The 23,665-nt window shown below is 38.2% G+C and overlaps 3 protein-coding genes across 3 annotated transcripts in view; all 3 read left to right on the top strand.

The window, feature by feature from the left end:
* Positions 1-602: 602 nt before the first annotated feature.
* Positions 603-10,268, top strand: LOC121957793 (gasdermin-E-like). Its single transcript, XM_042506572.1, has 10 exons — positions 603-882; positions 2,718-2,956; positions 3,721-3,913; positions 4,155-4,332; positions 4,480-4,600; positions 5,492-5,638; positions 7,536-7,657; positions 7,868-8,036; positions 8,141-8,211; positions 9,262-10,268. Exons 2-10 carry the CDS (start codon positions 2,746-2,748, stop codon positions 9,496-9,498), a joined length of 1,449 nt encoding a protein of 482 aa, XP_042362506.1. The 5' UTR covers positions 603-882; positions 2,718-2,745; the 3' UTR covers positions 9,499-10,268.
* Positions 10,269-11,691: 1,423 nt separating this feature from the next.
* nup42 (nucleoporin 42) lies at positions 11,692-17,933 on the top strand. Its single transcript, XM_042507039.1, has 8 exons — positions 11,692-11,713; positions 11,832-12,086; positions 13,302-13,620; positions 13,717-13,805; positions 13,895-13,971; positions 15,036-15,122; positions 16,063-16,159; positions 16,981-17,933. Exons 1-8 carry the CDS (start codon positions 11,692-11,694, stop codon positions 17,517-17,519), a joined length of 1,485 nt encoding a protein of 494 aa, XP_042362973.1. The 3' UTR covers positions 17,520-17,933.
* Positions 17,934-22,950: 5,017 nt separating this feature from the next.
* rims3 (regulating synaptic membrane exocytosis 3) overlaps positions 22,951-23,665 on the top strand; it is a 37,461-nt gene continuing 36,746 nt past the window's right edge. Inside the window, exon 1 of the mRNA XM_042506641.1 lies at positions 22,951-23,125. The gene's annotated coding sequence lies outside the window, so the exon portion shown is untranslated. The remainder of the gene's footprint in view (positions 23,126-23,665) is intronic.

The raw sequence follows: 23,665 nt of genomic DNA, 5'->3' as shown, positions 1-23,665 counted from the left end.
TATCACCATGGGTCACAGACCAAAATACACCCACCCACTCACACATACACACATTCTTTGAACTGCAGACCTTACATCATTTGAAATCTGAGCAAACACAGAAATTTGAAGACCTGCCACTGTCAGGACAATGTTAACCTCTGGTGCTGCCCTGTACTGATTTAGTTGCTTTGTGAGCTATTTGTGTGATTTACAGTCAAATGATGTTTTACCCCCGTCAAAAAGTATTCGTAGTAATACAAAGGTCTTCTTGTAATTTCAAGAAAAACTTGAAAACATTTCACTCAGCTGCACAGGAGGCTTTTCCCCCTTTGTAGGATGTGGTGAAGTTGGTTGTAATGTGTCAAAAAAAAGATGTTGGCCTACTTACAAACAACCACATAAGCAGTAACACTTTATGAATGAGTCAAAAATGCATGTTTTGCAAAAATATTTCCACTCTTAATTTACTTTAAAAATCAGGCAAGTCTGCTCATGTCCTGAAACCCCCACACACATACGCACGCTCGCACGCACGCACAAAATACCTCAGTTCATATGATTATAATTAACTCTCCAGCGAGAGTGGGAGGAGGAGGCGGTCTGTAACCTCCTCTGTGAGGTGGATAACTGAAGTCAGCCTCTCTCCTACCATTCAGCCATCGCTCTGATCCAACACTGCTGCTTTCTCCCTCTACTTACGAGCATTTGTTAGTTTTGTCATAGGTCTAACACTGTGAGGGAAGTGTCATTCATACATCCAGAGGACTTCTGGTCCGCGTTTGGACAACTTCTACTTTTACGCATGGCAACATCGGTGACAATCCAGGAGTGACAACTGGACGGGCATAACGTGCGACGCTAAATTGTGAATTTACAGAGCTGTTTATAAACTAATCCCAGGTAAGCGACAACTTGATGTATAAACAAAATAATTTATTTGTGATTTTGAGAGACAGAAAGCCTGTAAACTGGCTCTCATCTGTCTACTTAACATTACCAGTGCGGTCTGTTTGTTATGATTTTCCGGTCAAAACACGATTTTCTTCCACTTTGTTTCTTTGATTTAAAACTCATAACCCGAGTCATGCGTGCTTAAGGGGCTCGCGCGCAGCTGATCTTACTGTAAAAGCACGCGCTCACTTACTGCAGCCTGGTTACATTAGCAAAAAGTGGGCTACCGGGAAATAGACGCGCGTGCTGGCGCACGTGCAAGTGTGTGTGTGCGTGTGTGTGTGTGTGTGTGTGTGTGTGTGTGTGTGAGAGAGAGAGAGAGAGAGATGCGGTAGGAATGTTGTGGGGGCATTAACCACTGAACTGTTTATACTGGCAAATATTTTCTATAGGAAATCTCACTTTCTTTTACTTTTTTTTTTTTTTTTTAAGTTTTTCTACGATGGGCAGTGCAGCTTTTTTTTTTTTTTAAAAAAAAACTTTTTTTAATACAAGATCATTACAGAATGAATACAGATAGAGGGACAAACAAAAAACATAAATGAATACAAAAAATACAATGGAAAGACAAAAACTAAAAAGCAAACAAAAAAATGATTTCATTCACATTTCATAATGCCTGGTTACATTGTATCATAATCATTTAATAACTTAAATGTCTTTATAGTTTTTTGTGCTTTACCTTAGCTATTGCAGTTCAAGTGAAATGAAGTGAATTCATAGTTTTTGATGTTATATTTGCTCAATGCGTTTTACTGATTAGCATGAATGATTGCCTACTTTTCTTTAAAAAGTAATGATGTTGGCTGTTTGCTTTATAATAATTAGCATGTGAATGTATTTAAGGAACCATTACATTTAGATTTACAGTATATTACTGCTGTTTGTTCACCAATAGCCCAACCCTAATATACTAAGTTATACATGAAGTGTCTTTTTTCCTCCTTTCCTTGGTCCAAGATCAAACATAACAAAAGAAACATAAAATATTTAGAAACAGCATGTTTCAACTTTTGGAAACCAAGTTTGAGGTTAGCGAAAGGTCCCTACTGATGTAATGACACCTTAATAATTCACAGCAAATGACTCAACGCTAAAACGTGACAAGCCAAGGGGATTTTGTGTTGTTCTTACGCATGAAGAGGTGGTGCCCTTCTCGATTTCATTCAGAGGAGAAAAAAAAGCCTAAAAATTTTAAGCTCTCCCCTGTTTTGTATTTATGTCTCAAAATGTCTTCTTTCTCTGTCCTCCAGTGAGGCAGTCTTTTGTTTAACATTTCTCAAAGTAACAGGGGCACAGCTCAAACTTTTTCCTCTTCTTTCCCCCTCTCTTTCCTCACAGCACAAATCCCCCTCATGCCTGACTATGTACAATATTTAAGCTGTGACATCTGAGCCAGCAGAATTAGTGATCCGAGGTGTGTGTGTGTCTGTGTGTATTTGCCTGCAGTTGTTTTTGGTCAGTTTAATATGTTAACACCATCCTGGGGACTTCCTTCCTGCTTTGTAGTTCACTGCCAACTGTTGACTCAAGAGTCGTGTGGTGATACGTGGTATTCATAAGCACCCACACAGGGTCTGCTTAGCGTCACTGGGACTTCTTTTACTTGCATAAACTTTCTAGAGGGGAAAACTGGGGAGAATACCAACTGGAAATCACCCATAGAGGTTTAGTAGCTGGATATAATCAGCCAGGGTTCTTGTCTTTGCGCTCTGTGCCGTCCTGTGGACAAAATAAACTCAAATTGAAGCCTTAAAAGTCTCTCTCCTCCTCTCCTCTTCCAGCTGTCTGCAGTCAGTGTTTGCGGAAGCCATGTTTTCCAAAGCCACTGCCAACTTCATCCGTCAGATTGACCCAGAGGGGAGCCTCATCCACGTGTCCCGAGTCAATGACTCAAAAAAACTGGTTCCCATGGCAGTGGTTGTCAAACGCAACCGCAAGTGGTTCTGGCAGAAGCCCAAGTACCAACCAACAGTTTTCACCCTCAGCGACTTGTTGCAAGGCGACGAGGTGCTCATTCCTGGTATGTAGGTGTGCACGTACTGTTTGTGTTTAAAAAAAGTGGAAAAAAGTTGCTGAAGCTTTATAAGTGTAACATTTTATTATACCTCTGCGCCAGCGATAGTGGTGGCCGGAGATATTTTTGGATGTCCATCACCTTTCCTATTCTTGTGAACATGATAAAGGAATTTATTCACATTTGGCACAAACGTCTACTTGGACTAAAAGATGAACTGATTAGATTTTGATACTCAAAGGTCAACATTAAGGTCAATGTGATCTTGTCAATTTCATTCTCTTGAACGGGATATCTCAGCAAATTTCTTCAAATTAGGCACAAACATCCATTTTGAGTCAAGGATGAACTGATTTGAATTTGGAGGTTGAAGGTCCAAGGTCAAGATCATATTTTTGGCTGTAACTCAAGAATATCTGTGCTGATTTTGACAAAATTTCACACAAATGTCTAAAGGATATAATGATAAAGTTATGACATTTTTATATCCAAAAAGTCAGCTTCACGGTAACGTCATTATGTGATGCAAAAACACTTTTTCTGGCCATTACTTAGCATCATAACTCAGGAACAGAAGGGAATTCATTTGGTCAGATACTGAATTCTGAATTATGTTTTCACAGACATGGATGTAAACTGTAAGTGTAACATACAACCCCAAGGTGGTAATTCTAGTTTCCATTTCAGCTACCTTTTTGTAAGACAAATTCTGTCCTGAGTTTTCTCCAGCTCACATCCCTAAATCATGCTAACACCACATGTGTTGTCAGGAGTGTCCGAGGCAGAATTCCTTGACTATGAGGGGACATTTAGAGACAAAGTCTCTGGGACGCTGGACACCGAGGCTGGCTCTGCCAGACTCACAGTGGAGGGGGAGGGCTCCTTCAAGCTCCAGTCATGTTTTGGCAAGCTGAAGAAAGAGGAACTGGATGTGAGGACGCTGTTACGGGACTCCAGAAGCAGGTGTTAAATAATTCTATTGTTATTTGCACATTGTGACTATCACAAGATGATGACTTCAATATTAATGAAATAAGCTGTAATTGTAGTTAGACATCAGACATTTGACACCTTAGAGCAGTAACATGAAAACCTCAGAGTTCGATAGTGCCATCTTTCTTCTGCACTTAGATGATTGACAGTGACAGCACCTAAATCCTACCCTCCCATCCCAGATTTAAAATAAAAAATCTCCCTGCCTCAGGTTGGTGGACATGCAGCACCAGCTGGTGCAGCAGCTGGAGAAGCAAGCTGATGTGCTGGCAGTGGTGAAGGAGAGGATCCTCACCACAAGCTCCTGCTCCATCACCCAGATGAAAAGGGAGCAGTGCATGTTTCAGGGGGTGCTCGGGCTAGTGGCCATGTTGGGGAGCCCTGTCAAGGTGGGCGTGGCTGAATGTGGTTGAACTGTTCTTTGTTTACATTTTACATTTTCTTTTAATACAGCAAATATCAGATCTTCAATCCCCAAAACATGTCTGATTAAATCACCAGCTTTGAAAATCACATATATATGTGTGTATTCTCAGATGTGTGTGAAAGACAAAAACAAGATTGAGGCAGACAGTGATGTTTCCTTGGAGATCCCTTCTGGTACAGTCATTGCGTACAGCATCCTGGAACTGGAGATTAAAAAAAATGGACACTTTAGTAAGTTTCTCTCTCTCTCTCTCTCTCTCTCTCTCTCTCTCTCTGTCTGTGTGTGTGTGTGTGTGTGTGTGTGTATGTTTGTGTGCCATGTGTGTGTGTGTGTGTGTGTGTGTGTGTGTGTGTGGTTAAAGAGAAGCAAACTGAGATTGATGTGTTGTCAAAAACTAATTTTTAGGGAAGAAAGTAGGAATTAGAATGCTACTTCTCCATTCTCTCCAATTCAGCCGAATCTAGAGACACTGTTATGTTGTTGCTTTGCATTTTAAATATTGTGCAAACTGTTAACATAACATCATGCCTACAGCAAAAATTGCATGGGAAAAGAGAAGTGGAGCAGATGGTTAGACAAAACCCTTAATTAATAGTGATACTGTTATTATTATTAATATTATTATTAATATTATTATATCGGTAGTTGTAGCAGTAGTAGTAGTAGTACAATATGTAATAACAATATGGTTAGTATAAACTCTGATGAACTTCCCTCCATTTTACCAGCACCCAGATCTGCTGCTCAAAATGTATGTTTTGTGTGTATATATATATAATATATATATATATATATATATATATACACTGTTTATATATATATCTTTTAATTTATTTATTTTTTGCTTACTTAAGACTTGCTTTGCTTTGTACTTATGAAAGGCGACTGATTGTCACACAAGAAAACTGTTGGCGTGCCAGGTGTTAAAGGGTAAATGTCAAAAGTACATGTGTCTTTCTACTGCAGAGACAATCTATTTCTATGAGAAGACCATCTGTCCAGCAGTCAAATACTTCTTTAAAGCTCATGTGTTTTGAATAAATCTTTACTAATATGCTTGCGCACCTGTAGGTGCATGCATCTATTTTACAGTAACTATATAATATTTTGTACATTTTCAGATATATGTCTACAGCCTGACACAATAGGAGGCATTGAGCAAGACTCGCCCTTGTCCTGGTCATCCCACGTCTCCATAAATGAGGTTGACGGCAAGCTCAATGGGGGGAAGGCTCCAGATACAATACCTCTGAGTGCACTGCTTAATGGTTTGTGTCCATTCATTCATATATTTAATGGGAAATTATTATGACGGTTACAGAACTGTCTTTGATAATCCTGTTACTTTTTGTTTTGTGAGGAAGTGATACACATCACTGATATGATGAAAAAGAAGTAGGTTCCCTTTTCTATCTCACATGGCACTGTGGATTCAATGAGTTGTTTGCACAGGCTGTTTGATCTGAAATAAAGCCGACTGGTCTCAGCAGCTAAAACTGGAACTAAAACTATCTACAATACGTACATGCAGTAACTCGGAATTACTGCAACTGTAAGGACAAAGGTGAACCGCTCAGTGGGATTCATTAATCATCATTGTGGGCAATGTGAATTATTTCTGTGATATCATTTTCAGAATTTGGTTAATTAGCCAGCTTTCCATTCTCAGATTTCCAATGTAAGTTTAGTAGATCTCTGTCCAACTCACTCATTCAGCTGTAAACTAATTTATCAGTGGTTCCCAACTGAAGGTCAAAACAAGAAGAACACCAAAGAGGGCACACCCTTTCCAAAGTTACATAATCCTCTGAATGTGCTATTTTAAAAAGGTTTGAAAGTCAGTTCATTTGGATCTGGATTTTGATCTGTCAAAATCAACATGGTGATGAGATTAAGAGAGTTTTTTGAGAAAAGTAGGCCTTTTTACAGGAGTAAAATTATCAAGTGATTCTGAGTTATGACTGTGAATAAGGTCCATTTAATTCTGCCATCGACAGAAACAGGATTTCCACAATGTCTTCACAATATGGTTTTAATTGCATAACGTGTTCAAGTGTTATGGTAGTAGGTTGAGCCTACAAGAACTCAGTTCTGTTTGTAGAAAAAGGGAGTGGAAAGCTGAAACGGTTATGTCGAAGTACTAAGCCACATGGTCTCTTAGCTGTTCTGAAATGACTGTAAAGCCTCAGCCTCTGACTTATAACTTTTATAAAATGTTACTGCATATGCATTGCAATGTTTCATAAAATAAACACACAGCAACAAAAATGCAATAATTCACTGATAAACAAACAACCATTCCTAAGCAAAGCAGTTTCTTGGTGACATTTAGCATAATGGTTGCCAAGCAACACACAGATGCAATGGAAAGTGTGGGCAGTTTTACAAATACCTGACAACATGTGGCTGAGGAAGTTCAGCTGCATGGTCTCTAGAACAGAAGGGGAGAGCGAAATAAATTCTCATCATGTTGCAGTTAAATTATAACCACATATTTATCTACCACACACAACCATTTGCTCACTTTTACTGTTCATCGCTGTTGTCACTTACCAGTGATATCATTTTTGTTAACTTCAAACCTGATTACATGCTGAGTTTCTGACAAAAACGATATTGGTAGCATTTGACAACACAGCTCGAGAAAAGTTAGCAGGCTGCAGATATAACCAAGACAGCGACAGGACACAGTGGCTGCTTAAACATAAGTCTCAGTTGGCTCACTTGTTTTTTTTTTTTTTTTAAAGAGGCATCTTTGTGTTTTTTGTGCATTCATTGAATGACCATTTAGCTCCGAATCCTATTAAACAATGGTTGATCAATTGGCGTAGTAATCCTAAAATTGTAATACAGTCACTGCTGTGTGCTGTATGTTACAGCAGCTTCAAACACAGCTTAGCCCATCATACTCAAAGACCAGAAATAACCCCTTTTGTAAAACTTTGTCAAGCGTAGTGATTGAAAATGGCTAAATAATGTAACTTGCCAGAAATATGCATGCCCCTTATGAATTGATATGTGTTAATACATTGAATTTTGTTTGTCTCGTAGTTCAACGGTTATGAGTAAAAACCATCTGCAGTGGATGACAAGTATCAGCCAAATTCTGTATGCTGGTTTAGCTTCAGTTTCAAATCTCATTCAGTGTCTCTTTGCCTCTCACAGGATCACAGGAGATGGACCTTTCTCCTCTGGCAGAGCTGCCCGACTCAACTCGGTGTGCCTTGTTCAAGAGACTTCAGGAGGTTCTGAGCGACAAAGCTGCTCTTTCATATATGGAGTTTTTGGTGAGCGACACAATGACTTCAACACCAACATGAGTCGGTTCGGGCTCATCTCTCCAGGGGACAAGTAGATAACTGTGCAACGAGTAAACTTCCGCAAACAGACACTGTCTCCTAAAATCAGTCTATTTTATTAAATTACATATATTATATTGAGATAAAAATCTGCAATCACAACATTTTTTTCCCCTCTTTTCTGTACCTCTCTGATAGCTGGAGGAGTTGTGCAGTGGTAAAACACTCGATATGGCCAAGCACGAGGACCTGTCAGAGAGTCAGAGAGAATCGTTGTCAGCCGTACTGGACCAGCTGGCTGAGAACAGCCAGGGTGGTGTCCCTCCCCACCTAAACGCAGCTCACCTGTTGGTCAGTGCCATGGAAGGTGAGAGTGAACTTTAAACATTTCCCAGCAGTGCTTTGAGCAATGCAAGTTTGTACTCAAGAAGTTGTTTAACCTTGTTGTGTTTTATATGTGTTGTTTTGTAGAATTGCCTGATGAAACTCTGTGCCTCTTGAGTGAGAGCCGTCCTGATTTTCTGAAGGCCTTCGACACGCTGGTTAGTTACAATGTTTTTTCTACATGCACACCATTACACAAAATTTTTGAAAATATTACACACATTTGGTTCAATTTTTAGCCAATATGGGTCAATCAAGGTACCCAGTACTGGGTCAATTTACCACCCACCCAGTATGGGTAAAGTTTATTCAGAATCTATGAGTATAAAAGTCACCAATCATACCTAGATATGTGTTATTTTGACCCAGTTTCGAAATAAACCAGCCACTTGTTTACGGGCTCAACAAGGTCAGCTATATGAACATTTGAGTCATAATTATCTCCACCACATGTACACCTGGAGGTGATTATGCATTTGCTTGTGTGTGTGCATGCATGAGTGAGTGTGTGTGTGTGTATGTGTGTTTGTGAGTGTGAGTGTGTATATCCATCTTTTCACAGCTAATCTAACAAACTACTAGACCAATCAGCTGAATACTTTGTGTACACTTATATAACTGCATGCTCAGGGACCTTGCTGGTGGTTGTTGTGATTCATAACTGCTAAAAAACCTGTTTTATTGACTGTTTCATGCTGACTACTGACTCCTCTCACGTCTTTACTGGCCGGTCGAGGCCACAAGCTTAGAAAAGAAAGAAAAACATGGCAAAGGGCATTGAGAAAAAAAAGAGGAAATGACCCAAAAATTAGCAAAAAGGAAAAAGTACATGTGAATAAATTGAAAATTAGAAAACAAAAAAACATTGAAAACGTTGAAAAACAATGAAAACAAACAAACAAGGAAATTACCTGAAAAGGTACTATGAAAATAATTCTCTAAAATCATTTTAAATACATAATAATAAGAGTTAGAAATATACTTTTTGGATATTTTTCTCTAGTTTCTTCTTGTTTTTTTTTAAATTAACTTTCCAAATCTACTAATTTCATGCAGTTTGTAAAATGTTTCTTGCCAAGTTGCTCATTGCCTTTCTCCCATTTTTTCAAAAGAAAACAAAAAAGTTTACATACTTGTGAAGGCGTCAGAATGCAGCACAATAAAAGGGATGTCACTCATGATCACTATATCTGTCTATATCTCACCAGATGTGCACGCTACAGAAGAGCAGCGAGCCTTTCTCAATCCAGCAGCTTCCCATCGCGCTGCAGGACAACCAGGCCTTCCAACTGGCAGAACAGCTGCTCAGCTCCACTTATGTGACGCTGAAAAGAGACGGCGACATGCTGTGGAAGGAGACAGGAAATGAAGCAGGGGTTCTCCCACTGGTCCTCTCTCTCAGCATAGAGGGATTGTCCCTGCTGTGCAAAGGGTTAAAACTGTAATTGTGTCTGCATGTGCACTTTCTTGTCTTCCTTTCTTTATGTTACATTATCTCAATTTCTTTCTTTATTATAAAGTTTATTGGGAGTAAGCCTATTGCAATATGTTGCATAAAATCCTTATTTCATGATATTATTTTTTTTATGCCTACAGTGTGAGAAAAATAATGCTATTATATGTTCTTTCCTACATCCTACATATGTTTTTATACTTAACAAGCACTTAATATTTTGTATACAAAAGGAAATTTATATATTTTATGAGATGGATTCTTATACTCTGGTGCAGCTCTGACATTGTTTATTTGTCTCGCTCTTTTATAGCTTGTAAACCACCAAGTTGGTTTTTCATCGATCAGGCACCTTACATAAATGTGCCTTATAAAGTGTTATTGTTTTGTATAAATCCAGCTTTATTTTTTTATTTATGAAAATGTGTCTTCTTCATCAGTGAAAATGCACCACTGTTGAGCTGAAAACCATTCAGATTCCTTGGCTCAGAAAAAACTTTAAATGTGGTAGATGTCAAGTTTTTCAATTTTCTACAAAGTGTAAAGTTTGATGCTTGCTATTAGTACGCAACTTTGGTAACATTTATACATTTATGCAGTAGGCTGAAAACTGTCATGCGCCATTTCTTGCCAGGATTTTTATTTTAAATTGGTTGTATTTTATTATGTATGCTGCTCCTAATCAAAAGATTTGCTATTAAGCTATTTTATTTATCAAGAAAACAGTATATTTAACATTCCTTCATTAAAATGTAGTATTGATGTTTTTGATGTGTATTTTTACATGAACAATAACATTTTATGAAGCTGCCTTTGCAACAGGGCCTTATTGTCACTTGCCCAGTTGTTAACATTGTAATTTATTGTATTATTCTAATTACTTTTCAACACATAAATACATATTCAAATCTTTGCATATAGGTCTCTGTCAGTGTCATTGCTTTTTTCAAACTGTATCATTTTGTCTAACAGAAATGGCAGTTTCTCTCCGAAAGATGAGGAAATGTGATACAAAATAAGGAATTGTATTCTTTGTTCTTGGAAATATTTATGGAAAATGTTTACCCTTAAGGTTAATGATAGTCATAAATATAACTAATTAAACAATTTAAGTTTAATTATACTGAAAATCTTCATTCATTATAAGATTCATATTGTAATGACTAAACCCAAACAGCATTTGTCTGATATTGTGATATTGAGTATTGTTATTCACAAGGGACATTGTACTTAATTAGTAATGAGCAATAGCTTTCAGAGGGATTAATCATGACAAGTCTGAGACATATATATTATTTATATATGTACATACCAGACAAACCATACTCACCTCTGGGTGTGTGTGCTTCATGTTCATACACTGTACACCCACAACGGTTTTCCTTTGGCTGATTAGAGCCTCGCTCAGCAGTGTATGGGTTCACAGACCATGAAAGATTCAATGTTGCTGCACCTGTTAGGGCGGAGGAGTTTACACCATTTGTTTGCTGCACTTAGCTGCAAATTGATTAGGGGGACTGTCCCGTGGCCTCAGACTCCCACATGCGGAATGGAGATCAGAATTTGTTTGTATTCATTTCTAAATTTGTAAAATAAATATGCACCGCAAAATTACAATGTTATTTGCAATATCATATGATCTTTTGGCCTTCTCTTGAGGTGTCATGCTGTCCAAATTAAGTTTGAAGGTCTTTATTATTTTAGTTTACATCAGTGTCAGATGACACGTAAATCAGTCGATTCAAGGAAAATTAATTGCCAATTACTCTGATAAACATTCAGGTCTTTTTCTATTTTTCAAATTATTTTGGGATTGGGGGATCATTTTTTTCTTTCCTTTCTTTCTTTAAAATAATAATTATTATTAATTTTGAGTTTTCTATTTTCATTTTTTAAAATAATTATTTTCTACAATTTAAGTTTTTTTAAAAAAAATTATTTTTCTACAATTTTGAGGGTTTTTAAAAAATATTTTTCTTTTCTTTATTTATTTTTACAATCATGAAATTTTTTCAGTAATTTTGCTTTTTTTAATTTATTAATTATTAATACATATATTAATATGTGTTGTTTGTTTGTTTTTTATAATGATTTTTCGTTCTTTCCATCTTACTTGGAACTGAGAATTTTACATGGTGGTATTATTAGTTTTACATAAGTAAAGGATCTGAATACTTCTTCCACCATGGTCATTAGTTATCGATACAGTATTGATCACAAATTGTCCATGCTTTTTTCCCGCTCTATCTACCACGTGGGGTCGCTGTTGTACAGATTTAAGCAGAATGACGTAAATCTCCTGCGACACCAGCGCGTGTGTCGCAGGAAAACATTGCGGAGTGCGAGCTGCATTCAGCCCAGACTCCGTGCAGAAATGGTGGTGTGTAGCTTTTTTTCTTCAGGGACGTTGTCGATACGGCGACAAATGTTGGAATGAACACCCGAGAGGAGGAAGCAGAGGAGGAGGTGGAGGAGGAGGAGGTGGAGGAGGTGGAGGAGGAGGTGGAGGAGGATACAACAACAAGAACTACAGCCGCTCCTCCGCTCAGCAGCAGCCCCGAGGAGCAGGAGGAGGTGGCGGTAAGATAAACTGTGTTTCTGTCGCTGGTCTCTTGTGAGGAAACTCTGCATTGGTTAGTTTATCCGGACCGAATTAACGTTAACCATCGTTTCTCATTCATTTATGACGTAAGTTTGTTAACGTTAGTCTTTGTGAAGAAATATGTTACGCGGAGTTTCGACGAAAACTTTTCCCCCGCCGAAAACATGAGTTATTGGTTCCATTAAGCACTAATAATAATAATAATAATAATAATAATAATAATAATAATAATAATCGGCATCTGCTCTGAAACTCAGTCATTCACCAGACTTAAAAACATTACATTTGTGGAAGAAACTGAAGATCAAGATGTAAAGACTGTATGTGTGACAGAAAACGTCAAAAACAAAAATCTGAACACTTTGGGAGGTCAGATTATTCACATGAAGCATCTTGAAGCTGCTGTTTACAAACTGAAGCTTCTCCACAAAGTATCAAAAATAATTCAGTAAGGGTGTTCGATACTTTTTTCCTGATTCACTCCACTTTGTTACATAGAAGTTTTATTATGGATTGAAATGTTAGGATTTTTCTATCAGAATAGTTTTATTGAGTTAATATCAAAGTCTAGTCTAAATTGCAGTGGAAATATGTATTATGAAAAAAATGTTGACATGTTAAATACTTATTTCCTCCAGTGTGTGTGGCTCATCCTAAGGTAACAAAAACACATCAGTTCTTATTTTCAGGTGATTACTGTAACTTTACTTAAAACTATACAGTCCCTCCATCGCACCTTTTGTACATACATTCTGTGTCCTTTATATTCTATTTTGTCATTTTATATATTTAAATTGCTTCTGTTTTTTTAAATCTTATTTTCTATTCTGTTTAATTCTCTATTTGTATTATATCCTTTATGTTAATTGTTTTGCACCAAAAGACCAAGTCACATTCCTTCTATAAATGTACTTGGCAATAAAACCAGATTCTGATTCTGATTGTGATTATACACCAAGAAAAACATACATTTATATTATGTTCTGTCCTTAGACACTCAATTCTGGGAAACACAAACACTCAAAAAAGCCTTTTTTAAGTTGAAATAAGGGAAAGCAGAGGAGGGATCCCTCTCTGAGGACAGACAGCCATGCTGTATGTGTAATACATACAAAGTAGAAGTGGCAGTAATAAAATTATAATATGAGCAAACAAAATAATTGTAAAGGTGTTGGTGTGCATGCTGGTTTCAGGGTTTGGCAACAGAGTTTGGGTGAATCCTTCCCAGCAAAAAGGAGGCTATATCCAGCCCTCATCTTTCTCCTCTCATGGAAGTGAAGACTGGGGTCGAGGAGGAGGTGGAGGAGCTGACTGGGGTCGAGCAGGAGGTGGAGGAGCTGACTGGGGTAGAGGAGGAGGAGGAGGGAGAAGAGATAATGTGAAGAGCTCCGAATTCAGCTTCTCTGCTCAAAACAGATTTTCAGCGCTTGATACTCCCAGCACCTTTGACAGAGGAGGAAGAGGAGGAGGACAGCAGGCGGCAGCTGGAGAGGAAGATGACGACAAAAAACTGTGAGCCTTTTTGCTGTGTAAAGTTGTGAAACATCCAAATAATTTCTCCTCATATTAGGAATTAATTCATGTGATGTCTGTCTCACGGTCACCTAGGGAGATGATTCAGATGGACATGGATATTTGGGAGAGTTCAGGGCAGTGGGGCTTCTCGTGTTATTCCACCTTCAAGAAATCTTTATCTGGTTTGTATCAAATACACATTTAATTGCAGAATATCTATTTGTGTTTGTAAACAATATACCTGATCATGTTTAATATTTCTTGTCTGTAGGTTTCACGGATCTCTCTCCAGAAGAGCTCAGACTGGAGTATTACTCTACAAGAGCTTCAGGAGACCTGCAGAGCTATGTAAGTGTTGTTTCACTCATTAATGTCATGTGTGTTAGAGTTGAATATACAGGATTCCCAAGGTTTAGAATTTCCTGATCACATTTACAGGCTGGAAAAGTCATGGAACTAGTAAAAATCACTAATGGTTTGGGAAATATGATGGGAATGTTTTGCGTGTATTAAATTGAAATCTATTATTAGAACATAATGGGGATTTTTTTTCTCTCTAACTGCTGATGTATGTAGCTCCAATATGCGTCGGCGCATGAGAATGTTTTGGTTATGTTTTGTTCATTTGAAATTTTCTTCATTTTCTCCCCTTGTTCCGTCTCTACTTTCACTTGCCCACTTGACATGACAAATAACGTTTTAAGCATTTTTGGCTGAGAGGAGGGGGCATTCAACTCTGAATAGTTGTATTATTGTATTTGTATTTATTTTACAGCTGATTTTTAAAGAAAACATGCCCGTGGGTTTGAAGGGCATGTTTTCTTTGACAATTTTTTTTTTTTTATTAATTGGCGTTTTTTCTGTACTTTAAAATTTTTGCATTTTTTTAAAATAAATGCAAAAAACACAACTGTTTGGGGTGATTGATTTCCTTTAAAATTGCCAAAATGACACCATTTAGAAAAGACAAACTTTAAAAACTGAAATTATTGTTGGATCATGTGAGATGCTGTAATTATGTTTAAATAAAGTTAGAATCTTATATGTCTGAAAAACGATGGGCAAGTAGGGCAAGAAAAAAAAAACTATTTTGGGTTCCTGAAAAGTCATGAAAAAGTTTTGAAATTTTGTCCATAACAATGTGTGGGATCCATGTATATAACATAGATATATGTCTGTTTATACCGATAAGAAAATAAAAAAGATACTTTCTTTTGATAATTTCTGCAGAGACTTGACTCCTCTGCATGCATATAAGTATTCATTTCTGTTAAGATGATAGGTGATACCTCAGTGTTTCTGTCACACAATCTTGAATTAGTCTATTGTGTTGTCTGTTCAAATGTTTAAATTAATTGCAGTTTTTTTTTAATGTGTAAGAGTCTTGAGAAATCCCTGTTTCATGTGTTTAGGTTAATGGTATCAATCAGTTGCTCAACCAGTGGAGAAGCAGAGTTCAGGAACTGAAGGTCATGAATCCATCCACCCGCGCAGCTCTGGTGAGACACACACACATACACACATTTCCTCACACATACACGCAAACACACTCATGGTTAGTGTTACAGTACTTCTTAAAAATACAGTCAACATGTTGTGACTAGGGATGTCCCAATCCTATCTCAAACATCAAATCGAGGACTAATAAAGGCATTTTTGGACTGATCGAGATTGCTAATATATGGCTTATATGGCATCCAATCCTTTGTTTCATGTCAGCTGTCACACAGGCGTGTGTGTTTTCATGCAGAGCGACGTGGAGTGCTGCCTGTTTCTCCTCTCAGCTCAACTTAAGAGCCCTGTCTGCCGCAAAACACCACACACCGTAAACGAAAAAGCTATATGAGACTGCTAATTGACATTATTTACCAAAGTAATAAGCACGCGTTTCATTTCAGCTCAGTGTGAGAGTCTTGTGTTTTGCCTTTTGCGCTGTTTGTCTTGTTCGTCTGTGAGGAGACACAACAGCAGCTCCGCAAGCATAAAGCCAACATGGCTTATTCATTAATGACGCATAATCTGCCCAAAACACGAGCTAAAGAAGACAATAAACGCTCAACAAAATACAGGTTACTGAGACGCAGGCTGCACGGCAGTGACAGACATACGGACAGAGACATTTCCTCCAGACAGCGAAGACACCATCTAGATTAAAGGAAGGCTTTGTCATTTATTCCTTTACTTTGTAAAACAAATGAAAAAAGGATAATAAATTTAAAAAAAAACACATCAAGGAACAGCTTGGATGCAGGTATTTGTTAATAACTTTAAAAAAAGACTTAAAATTTGCACTGTGCAGCTGTCTAATCTTGGAAAACAAAAGTGTAGGACTTGGACTCGGGTATCAGCAGATGTTCAATATTAAATGACTTTGATTGGAATCAGGGGGAAAAAACATGATCAGGACATCCTTGATTGTGGTATTTCATTTTCTTGCAGCTCGCTGAGTTAAACAGCCCTCAGACATCTTCAAGTGGCTTTGGTTCAGCGACAGCGACTGGATTTGGATCATCTACATCCAGCTTTCAAAGCAAAGGTGAAGATTAAGTTTTGCCCTATTTTATCTGTAGAGTGAAGTAGTAATAGTAATAGTAATTGTTAAACATTTTGGGAACTCTTTATTTCTGGCAAAGGATTAAAGAAAACACCAGCTCCCATCCAAGAAATAGTCTGGCATATAACTTCTTGTAAAATCAGTTTTTTTTTGTACTTACACTTCTTTTATGGATAAAACTAAAAAGAGATGTCATTTGTTAAATTGGGATCTTTAGAGGTGCTGGTAGGTGTAGCTAGCCGGCTGCTGGTTTTAGTCGTATTCAGCGAACAGATATGAGAGCGGTATCATCAAATTCTCAAAGTATCCGTTATCTCTCATGAAGTTCCTGTGCAGATGATTTCACTGCATGTCCTATCGAGAGCTGCAACAATTAATCAATTACTTTTCAACAATAAATGAATCGCCAGCTTATTTAATAATCGATTAATCTGTTTAAGTATTTTATTTAAGGAAAGAAAATAGTCAAAATTCTGATTCCTGCTATTTCAGAATATTTTCTGGTTTCTGTACTCCTCTTTGACTGTAAACTAAATATCTTAATAACTAAAACCCCAAACCACTTTTTCAGTTGAAATCAATACTACATAGGTACTCAGTAGTGGTGATTGATTTTTCACCATTTCCTGACATTTTATACACCGAACAATTCATTGGTTTATCAGTAAAATAATCAACGGATTAATCGTCATTGTGAATAATCGTTAGTTGCAGCCCTGGTCCTATGTGAAGATGCTGATCGGATAATCAAATCCATTCTAGCGGTTCATTTTTGTTCATTCTAAATCTTTCTGACCGTGTAGAGTTTGGGGCTCCAGCACCAGTTCAGGCCAACACTTTCAGCTTTGCTGCTCCAAGTGGTGGATTTGGTTCCTCCGCAGCACCATCAGCTTCCACAGGTTTTGGCAGCACCTTAGCGGCTCCTACACAACCTCCCTCTGGGTTTGGTTCCTCCTCTGCAGCCTCATCTGCACTTTCGGCTTCTTTCTCCTTCGCTGGTCCGACCTCTAACAAGCCGGCAGCCACTTCAGGATTTGGCTCTGCCTCTGGCTTCAGTTTCGCATCGAAACCAAACACCGGAGGAGGATTCGGGAGCAGTTTTGGGGCTGAAGCACCTGCTGCAGCAGGAAGCAGCAGTATTTTTGGACAGGCGAGTGGAGGGTTTGGGACGGCGGCTGCTCCGCCTGCAGCAGGAGTCGGGTCTGCTGGTGGAGAATCGGACAGTTTGTTTTCACACGAGAGCAAACTGACTCCAGAGGAACTGAATCAGTTCAAAGCTAAAAGGTTCACTCTAGGTCAGATTCCTTTAAAGCCTCCCCCAGCTGATATGCTGGTGGTATAATGGAGGAAGAGAATTCACGTGAGATAATTTATACAAAGTAAAGATTTTCCTCTGCGTAGTACTTTTGTCTTAACAAAATTATACTCATTTTTAAGGTATTGATAATGTTTAAATACATAAAAGCAATTCTGGCAGGGAAGACGGGTGTTGGTTTCATTTAATATTTTTGTGTATAGGCACAGCTGAAAGATACAGAGTACATATTTTTAGATGTCTTTTGTCATATAAAGTGTTATTTTCAAATGATTGAATGTCTCTCAGGATCATTCTGAATTGCCAATTTTATAATTATCCGATAGCTGAGATAGTGACAGTTATCAGTTGATGAGCAAAGTTTCTCAAAGTTTTCATTTGCATGATTATGTTATTGAACATCACCTATAATACAACGAAATAATAAAAACACGCCTTAAACTGGGTTGGAAACTTGTGTTCGCACAAAACTCCTGCAACAGTTCAGACATAATGTCTTTTTTACTAGCAATGCTGCTTAAAGGGTAACTTCAGTATTTCTCATCCTGGACAATATTTTCCCATGTTTTCTTTTTGTCTGAAGTGACTAATGGAGACAACATTTTTTTAATTGGCCAGCAGCAGCAAAACAAGCTGCAATGTCACATTAATTGGCGATTGTGCGCTGCCATTTTACATGCGCTAAAAATGCTTGTTTTTCCACTGACATCCCTACACGGACAGACCATTTTCTTAAAGAGTGAAATCCTTTATGTTTAACTAGAAACAGCCCCAAAATAGCTAAACCCACAAGACTCCATTCAAATAAACAACAGTTTTTTTGAAATGGAGTTTTGAAATAAACCCTTAATTTATACAGTTAGACATTAAAATATGCTCTCTACACTCTAAAATTACTGTTTGAATGATGTGATTTTGGGACACTCTGGTTAAACAAGAAGGACTCATTAACAAAAAGATCTGTCTCTGAGGGATCCTTTTGATAATGTTGTTGGACACATAATAATAATGATAATAATAATAATCTGAGCCTGTGAGTGGCAAAAACTTTTAATGGACATATATTGATGGTGCCTCATGATTCAACTGGAACAATTAAAAAGAAATGTGTTGTTCCCATTTGTCAGTTAGACACAAAAACATGGGAAAATAGAGATTGAAAAAACAACAACATAACCCTTTGAGAGTAGAATAATTTAATTTCATCATACTGTAATCTTACTGTATTTATATAAGTTGAAGTTGCAAAAGGTGGCCAGCAGAGGGTGACAGTATACAAGCAAAAAAAATCCAGCTTTTTAACATTTTAGTGAAGCACAAATAAATACTAGGCAAGTGTAAATAGCCAAGGAAAGAACAGGTAGTTTGATGCCTCAGGTTGGATATTATTCTCCCTCTGTTTATAGTTAGAGATCGTAATGTGACACCAGGCCCATCTGTTAAAAACCATCCATCTTCACCAGCTTCCAGACCCACATCCACTAAAAGAGAGGAAAGTGGTAGTGCAGGGATGACAATGAGTGAGTAAGCTGTTCAATACGTATTCATTAGGTGCTGAACACCCGTTGGGACCACAAGTAGAGGAATACAGCGACAAAGAGACAGCAGTGAGCTATTCTGCTGCCATAGGGGCTCACGGCTCTGCTGACGCGAGCATATTTTCAGCTGACAGGGAGTTTGTGATATTGGCGAGAGGTGAAACTGAGCTAGAGGTGCCTCTCATGTGTGTCTTAGTGTGAGCCTGAATGTGTGTGTGTGTGTGTGTGTGTGTGTGAAAAATCAAGTCGGAGATCAAGTATCTCATGGCCGGGTCAGAGGCACAGAGAATTATTCCTAATACTGCTTTTTTTCTCCTACTTCTCAGTCTGTCAGCACTAACCTCCCACCCACCCCCTGCTTGCAGATAATACATAAATAATTCAGCAGATTAATGAACGATTGAATAAGGCACTTGCAGTGTTTAAATTGCCATCCGGTGACTCTTAAATACATATTACAGAAATATATGCATGTGTGAATCCTTGTTTCCCCAACAGCAAATTAAAGCAGATTTAATCACTAACTGCAACAGCATCAAACTGCCAGCCTGCCTGTGTTCATGTAATATATGTATGAGCTGCACAGAGTGAATAAGGGCAATATTAAAGATGAGGGATGAGCATATGGATAGCTGCACACACACACACAAGCTTTACAGGCATAATTTTACATCACTATGCAGTGCATTAACCCTCTGAAACCATCACTCTTCTTTTGCTGTATTCAAACGCCTTTTACAAGTGTTTAAACCTTTGAAGCCTAAAGAAACTAGTTTGATTTCTTTCAAAAACATTGGAAAAAGGCAATGAGCAAATTGGCAAGAAATATCTCACACGTTTATTTAGTTTAGGGTTTTTTTTTTAAGCCAGTGGGAAATTTCCAGAGAACCACATTTTTGACTATCATGATAATTTGCAGAATTGCAATTTTGAAACAGTTTTTTAGGTCATTTTAGTGTTTTTGTTTTTGCTAAATGTCAGGTCATTTTCTTGCATTTTCTACTAATTTCTGGGTCATTCTTACCAATTGCACACTGCCTTCTTCACATGTTTTTTTTTTTAATTTATTTTTTTTTTTGAAGGCATCAAGCTAGTTTTCCCTGGTTTCAAAGCGTTAAGACCTGTATATGATAATGGTACAATTTAAGATTTCAATTCACTCATTTTAATTGTGTTGAATACCTTTTGTAAATCCTCCATCCCTCCTGGGGATTGTTACCAAAAGGAAGCTTATATTTTGCAGGATGACATTTGAGTTGAACAGACACATACACTCACCTGTCATGTACTGTACACGCTGTCCTGCTTCTTCCTTTAATCCCAACTCTGCCCCACCCTCCTGTGAAGTCACAGCTTACTCATACCCGGTCGCATGACTCCAATGTGTGCTATAATTCAGTTGACCGTGACCTGACTGCAGCAACTTGGACCAGTCATAGTGCACACTGTGCTCCAGTATATATAACACACTTTTTCATTGGGGAAATGGGGGTCGTCCGTGTTGTTAATTCCCTGTATGCTGTGGTCGTGTATGTATGTCAGAGCTATAAACAAATCAATCCTTTGAATTATGACTTCTGCCTGCAGCTATTAAAATTCCTCCTCCATTTCTAGATCCTCCAGATCAGCATTTTTGCAGTACCTAAATGCATGCATTGTGCTCATAGCCATAACACAGCCACTGGGGTCACTACATCAGCTGATGACAGCAACAGATGCTCCTACCACCGCTTGAATCCCCTCTCTCTACAGAATGCCAATGAGCTGATTCGGATTCAGTGCTGGTATTAAAGTTTGATGGGGCCTGATTCCACTCGACCCTCCTTATGGTGCAGCAGAGAACAAGAAATTGATTGTGTTGTGCCACAGCGGTTCGCCTATGGGAAACAGGGCATTGATCCAAGGCCTGTGATTTATGTCTGTTTGAGTGGTTTGCTGCATGGGTGACTGAGTGGCACATATTTCACATGCGAGGATCTGGACCCGGGTTTATGTGCTGCAGATGTTTATGGGTTCATATTAGTATCAGTGCACCATGTTCTTCTCACACACTGACAGTAATAACACACTGTAGTGGGTAAATACTGTCAGCACAGAGAATATACTGTATGTGAGACCGGAGTGGGTGAGGCCTGGATTATTTGAACCACAGTGGCACTAAGAGGCTGGGCAGATAATTATGCTACATTACATTAATTTTATCTGTGTATGCAGACAGCGCTGCCTGAGCTCCCTTTTTTCATCTGTGCTCTGCACCAAACTGCAAAAGACAGTGTCCTACATGTGGTAGTGTATTTAATACAAATTACAAATACTTTTCAGTAAACATCATGTCTGATTTTTTTCTCTCTCAAGCAAGTTTCAAGTCAATATGGTGCCCTTAAAGGGACACGGGGGAGAAAAAAAATAGATGGCATAATAAAAAGGAAATCGGATGGTGGGAAAAATCAGATGATGGGAAAACAAGGTTTGATGGTGGATTCCAACCACTATTACCAGAAATTGCAACTGTTCTTTAATGCAATCTGCGAAATGATCCAGTGAATCAGATTCTGCATTTCTCACTCTTGAAAACCACTACAGTCTACTTAAAGGCGTCATATCTGGACTGGATTAAACCAGAGAGGCTAAAAGGATAATTTAAAACATGATTTAAGGTTTGTGAACCCTTTATTCTATTTGTGAAAATTAAAAAAAAAAAAAAAAAAAAGGGGTAGATTTCACTGCTTTTTAAAAATCTAGGCCACATTGGATCATGTCTCTCTTGAAAACCACTATATTTACACAGGACTGGATTATCCCAGAGATGTTAATGATTATTTAACACAGTTTCAGATTCATGAAACCTTTATTCTGTTGGATATGGGCCTGTACTAGTGGTGTCAACATGTGGAAAAAAAAGCAGTGAAATCTTCCTTTATTACATTCTCACAAATAGAGGAAAGTTTTCTAAAATTTAAAACTGTATAATATTTAGCATTTCTGGGATTAGGGATGCATGTTAATTCCAGCATGTCATCAGCAGATATTGGTTTTAAAATGAAATATCACAATCAGCCAGTGTGCTGATTTCTGCCAATATGACCGATGTTTTTATTTATTTATTTAAAATTGACAAAAGGGACGTGTAGGCTACAAAGCATCAACCCTAAATTTCAGTATTTTTTCTTTTCTTTTTTTGCACAATAAGTGAATATTAAATACATTGAAAATTAGTGTAGTCTGTCTTATGTCTCCATCTGCTGGTGGGCCATCACAATAATATGCAGAATATGATACAGAAGAGACTTGATAATCACCAAATTGAGGTGGGAAAAAAGTGGATATATCGATACCGGCATTGGTTATCGACCAGATGAGTTGTTATGTATCAGCATATAGGATATCAGTAAAAAATGCAATACCATGCATCCCTATCTTGGATCATCTAGTCCAGGTTTGACCAGTCTCAGTATAGTGGTTTTTGATCTGAACCTGGTCTAATGTGGTCAGCATGTGAGAAACGCAGTGAAATCTACCTGTTTGCACTCTCACAAATAGAATAAAGGTTTTACAAATGTGAAAGTGAGTTTCAGATTATGTTTAGCATGCTTTCAAAACAGTAAGAGGTGTAAAAAGCCGAAGATCGGTTGTTAAACGGTGTAAATTCCCTTTAATCTCCCTTTAAATGCTGAATCGGAAGCCAACTTTAGCGTTCATTGGGCAGTCATGTGCAATTAACTTGGTGATGTGAACCAACTCAGGGCAACATCCTGATCCCCCCATCTCTGTCACCATAGATCTATAGTGTTTATTCACGGTTCCCTCATAAGACCACACAATGTCGCTGTTTGCCATGCTGCTGAAAGCAACCAGGCTTAATCTCATCTCTCCTCTCTCCCCTCCTCTCCTCCCTCCACAGCAGCGTCTCTCACCGCGCCTTGGATGCCGTGTGAGCAGCAGCACTGAGCGGAGCGAAACCGTCCAGCAAACCGACGTCCAGCACCGCAAAAATAAAACCCAAACGATGACCTTCTTACAGATACGACAGAAGCAAACAATCATTTGACAACTTCCGACCCCACACCTTGCCTTCGCCGCTCCTTGCTGTAAGCGGTAAGTGCTCTGATTCCTTTTTAATTGCGGGGCTCGCGGTGCTTAATTTCCGCACAGGGCAGCGGTAGCGCCAATGGATTGATATTCTGAATCATGCAATTAATAGCAGATGATCGGGGATAAGAGGTGCATGGCCCAAACTGGGCGCAGTCATGTGAATTTCTCTTTATTGCTACAATGTATAGGTCTGTTGTGCAGGCAATGGGCAACAGATTAAATGATTGCTATCAGCTGGGAAGACTTTCTCCCTTTTTGCTCTCAATGAAGCATTAGACGCCTAACAATGCCAAGATGTACTTAAAGGTTTCAGTTTAATGCTTCTTTACTCAATCTCATTAACTGTTTAAAGGGATTGATGTGGTCATATGAGATGGTATAAAGATAATGCACATTGAACCTGTAGGAGAGTGATTGCAATGTGACCTAAATAATCATTTTTTTCTTTCATTTCTAAATTAATATGAGTAGCCTATGCATGCTTTTGACATTTAAATGTGCTCTAATGAAATTTTAAACAATGTTACCAGAGAAATGGAAAAC

Source organism: Plectropomus leopardus, chromosome 18 (genome assembly GCF_008729295.1).
Source record: "Plectropomus leopardus isolate mb chromosome 18, YSFRI_Pleo_2.0, whole genome shotgun sequence".
Lineage (NCBI taxonomy): Eukaryota > Metazoa > Chordata > Actinopteri > Perciformes > Serranidae > Plectropomus > Plectropomus leopardus.
The sequence above is the reverse complement of the archived record's forward strand: the minus strand, read 5'-3'. Positions and strand labels throughout refer to the sequence as shown.

Bases quoted from the DNA above. Each gene is read 5' to 3' on its own strand.
- nup42 (XM_042507039.1), top strand. From the start codon at position 11,692: ATGGTCATTAGTTATCGATACA. The intron at 13,621-13,716 runs GTGAGCCTTTTT...ACGGTCACCTAG, and splicing joins GAAGATGACGACAAAAAACT to GGAGATGATTCAGATGGACA. The intron at 15,123-16,062 runs GTGAGACACACA...ATTTTCTTGCAG, and splicing joins CATCCACCCGCGCAGCTCTG to CTCGCTGAGTTAAACAGCCC.
- LOC121957793 (XM_042506572.1), top strand. From the start codon at position 2,746: ATGTTTTCCAAAGCCACTGCCAACTTCATCCGTCAGATTGACCCAGAG. The intron at 2,957-3,720 runs GTATGTAGGTGT...ATGTGTTGTCAG, and splicing joins CGACGAGGTGCTCATTCCTG to GAGTGTCCGAGGCAGAATTC. The intron at 4,601-5,491 runs GTAAGTTTCTCT...GTACATTTTCAG, and splicing joins TAAAAAAAATGGACACTTTA to ATATATGTCTACAGCCTGAC.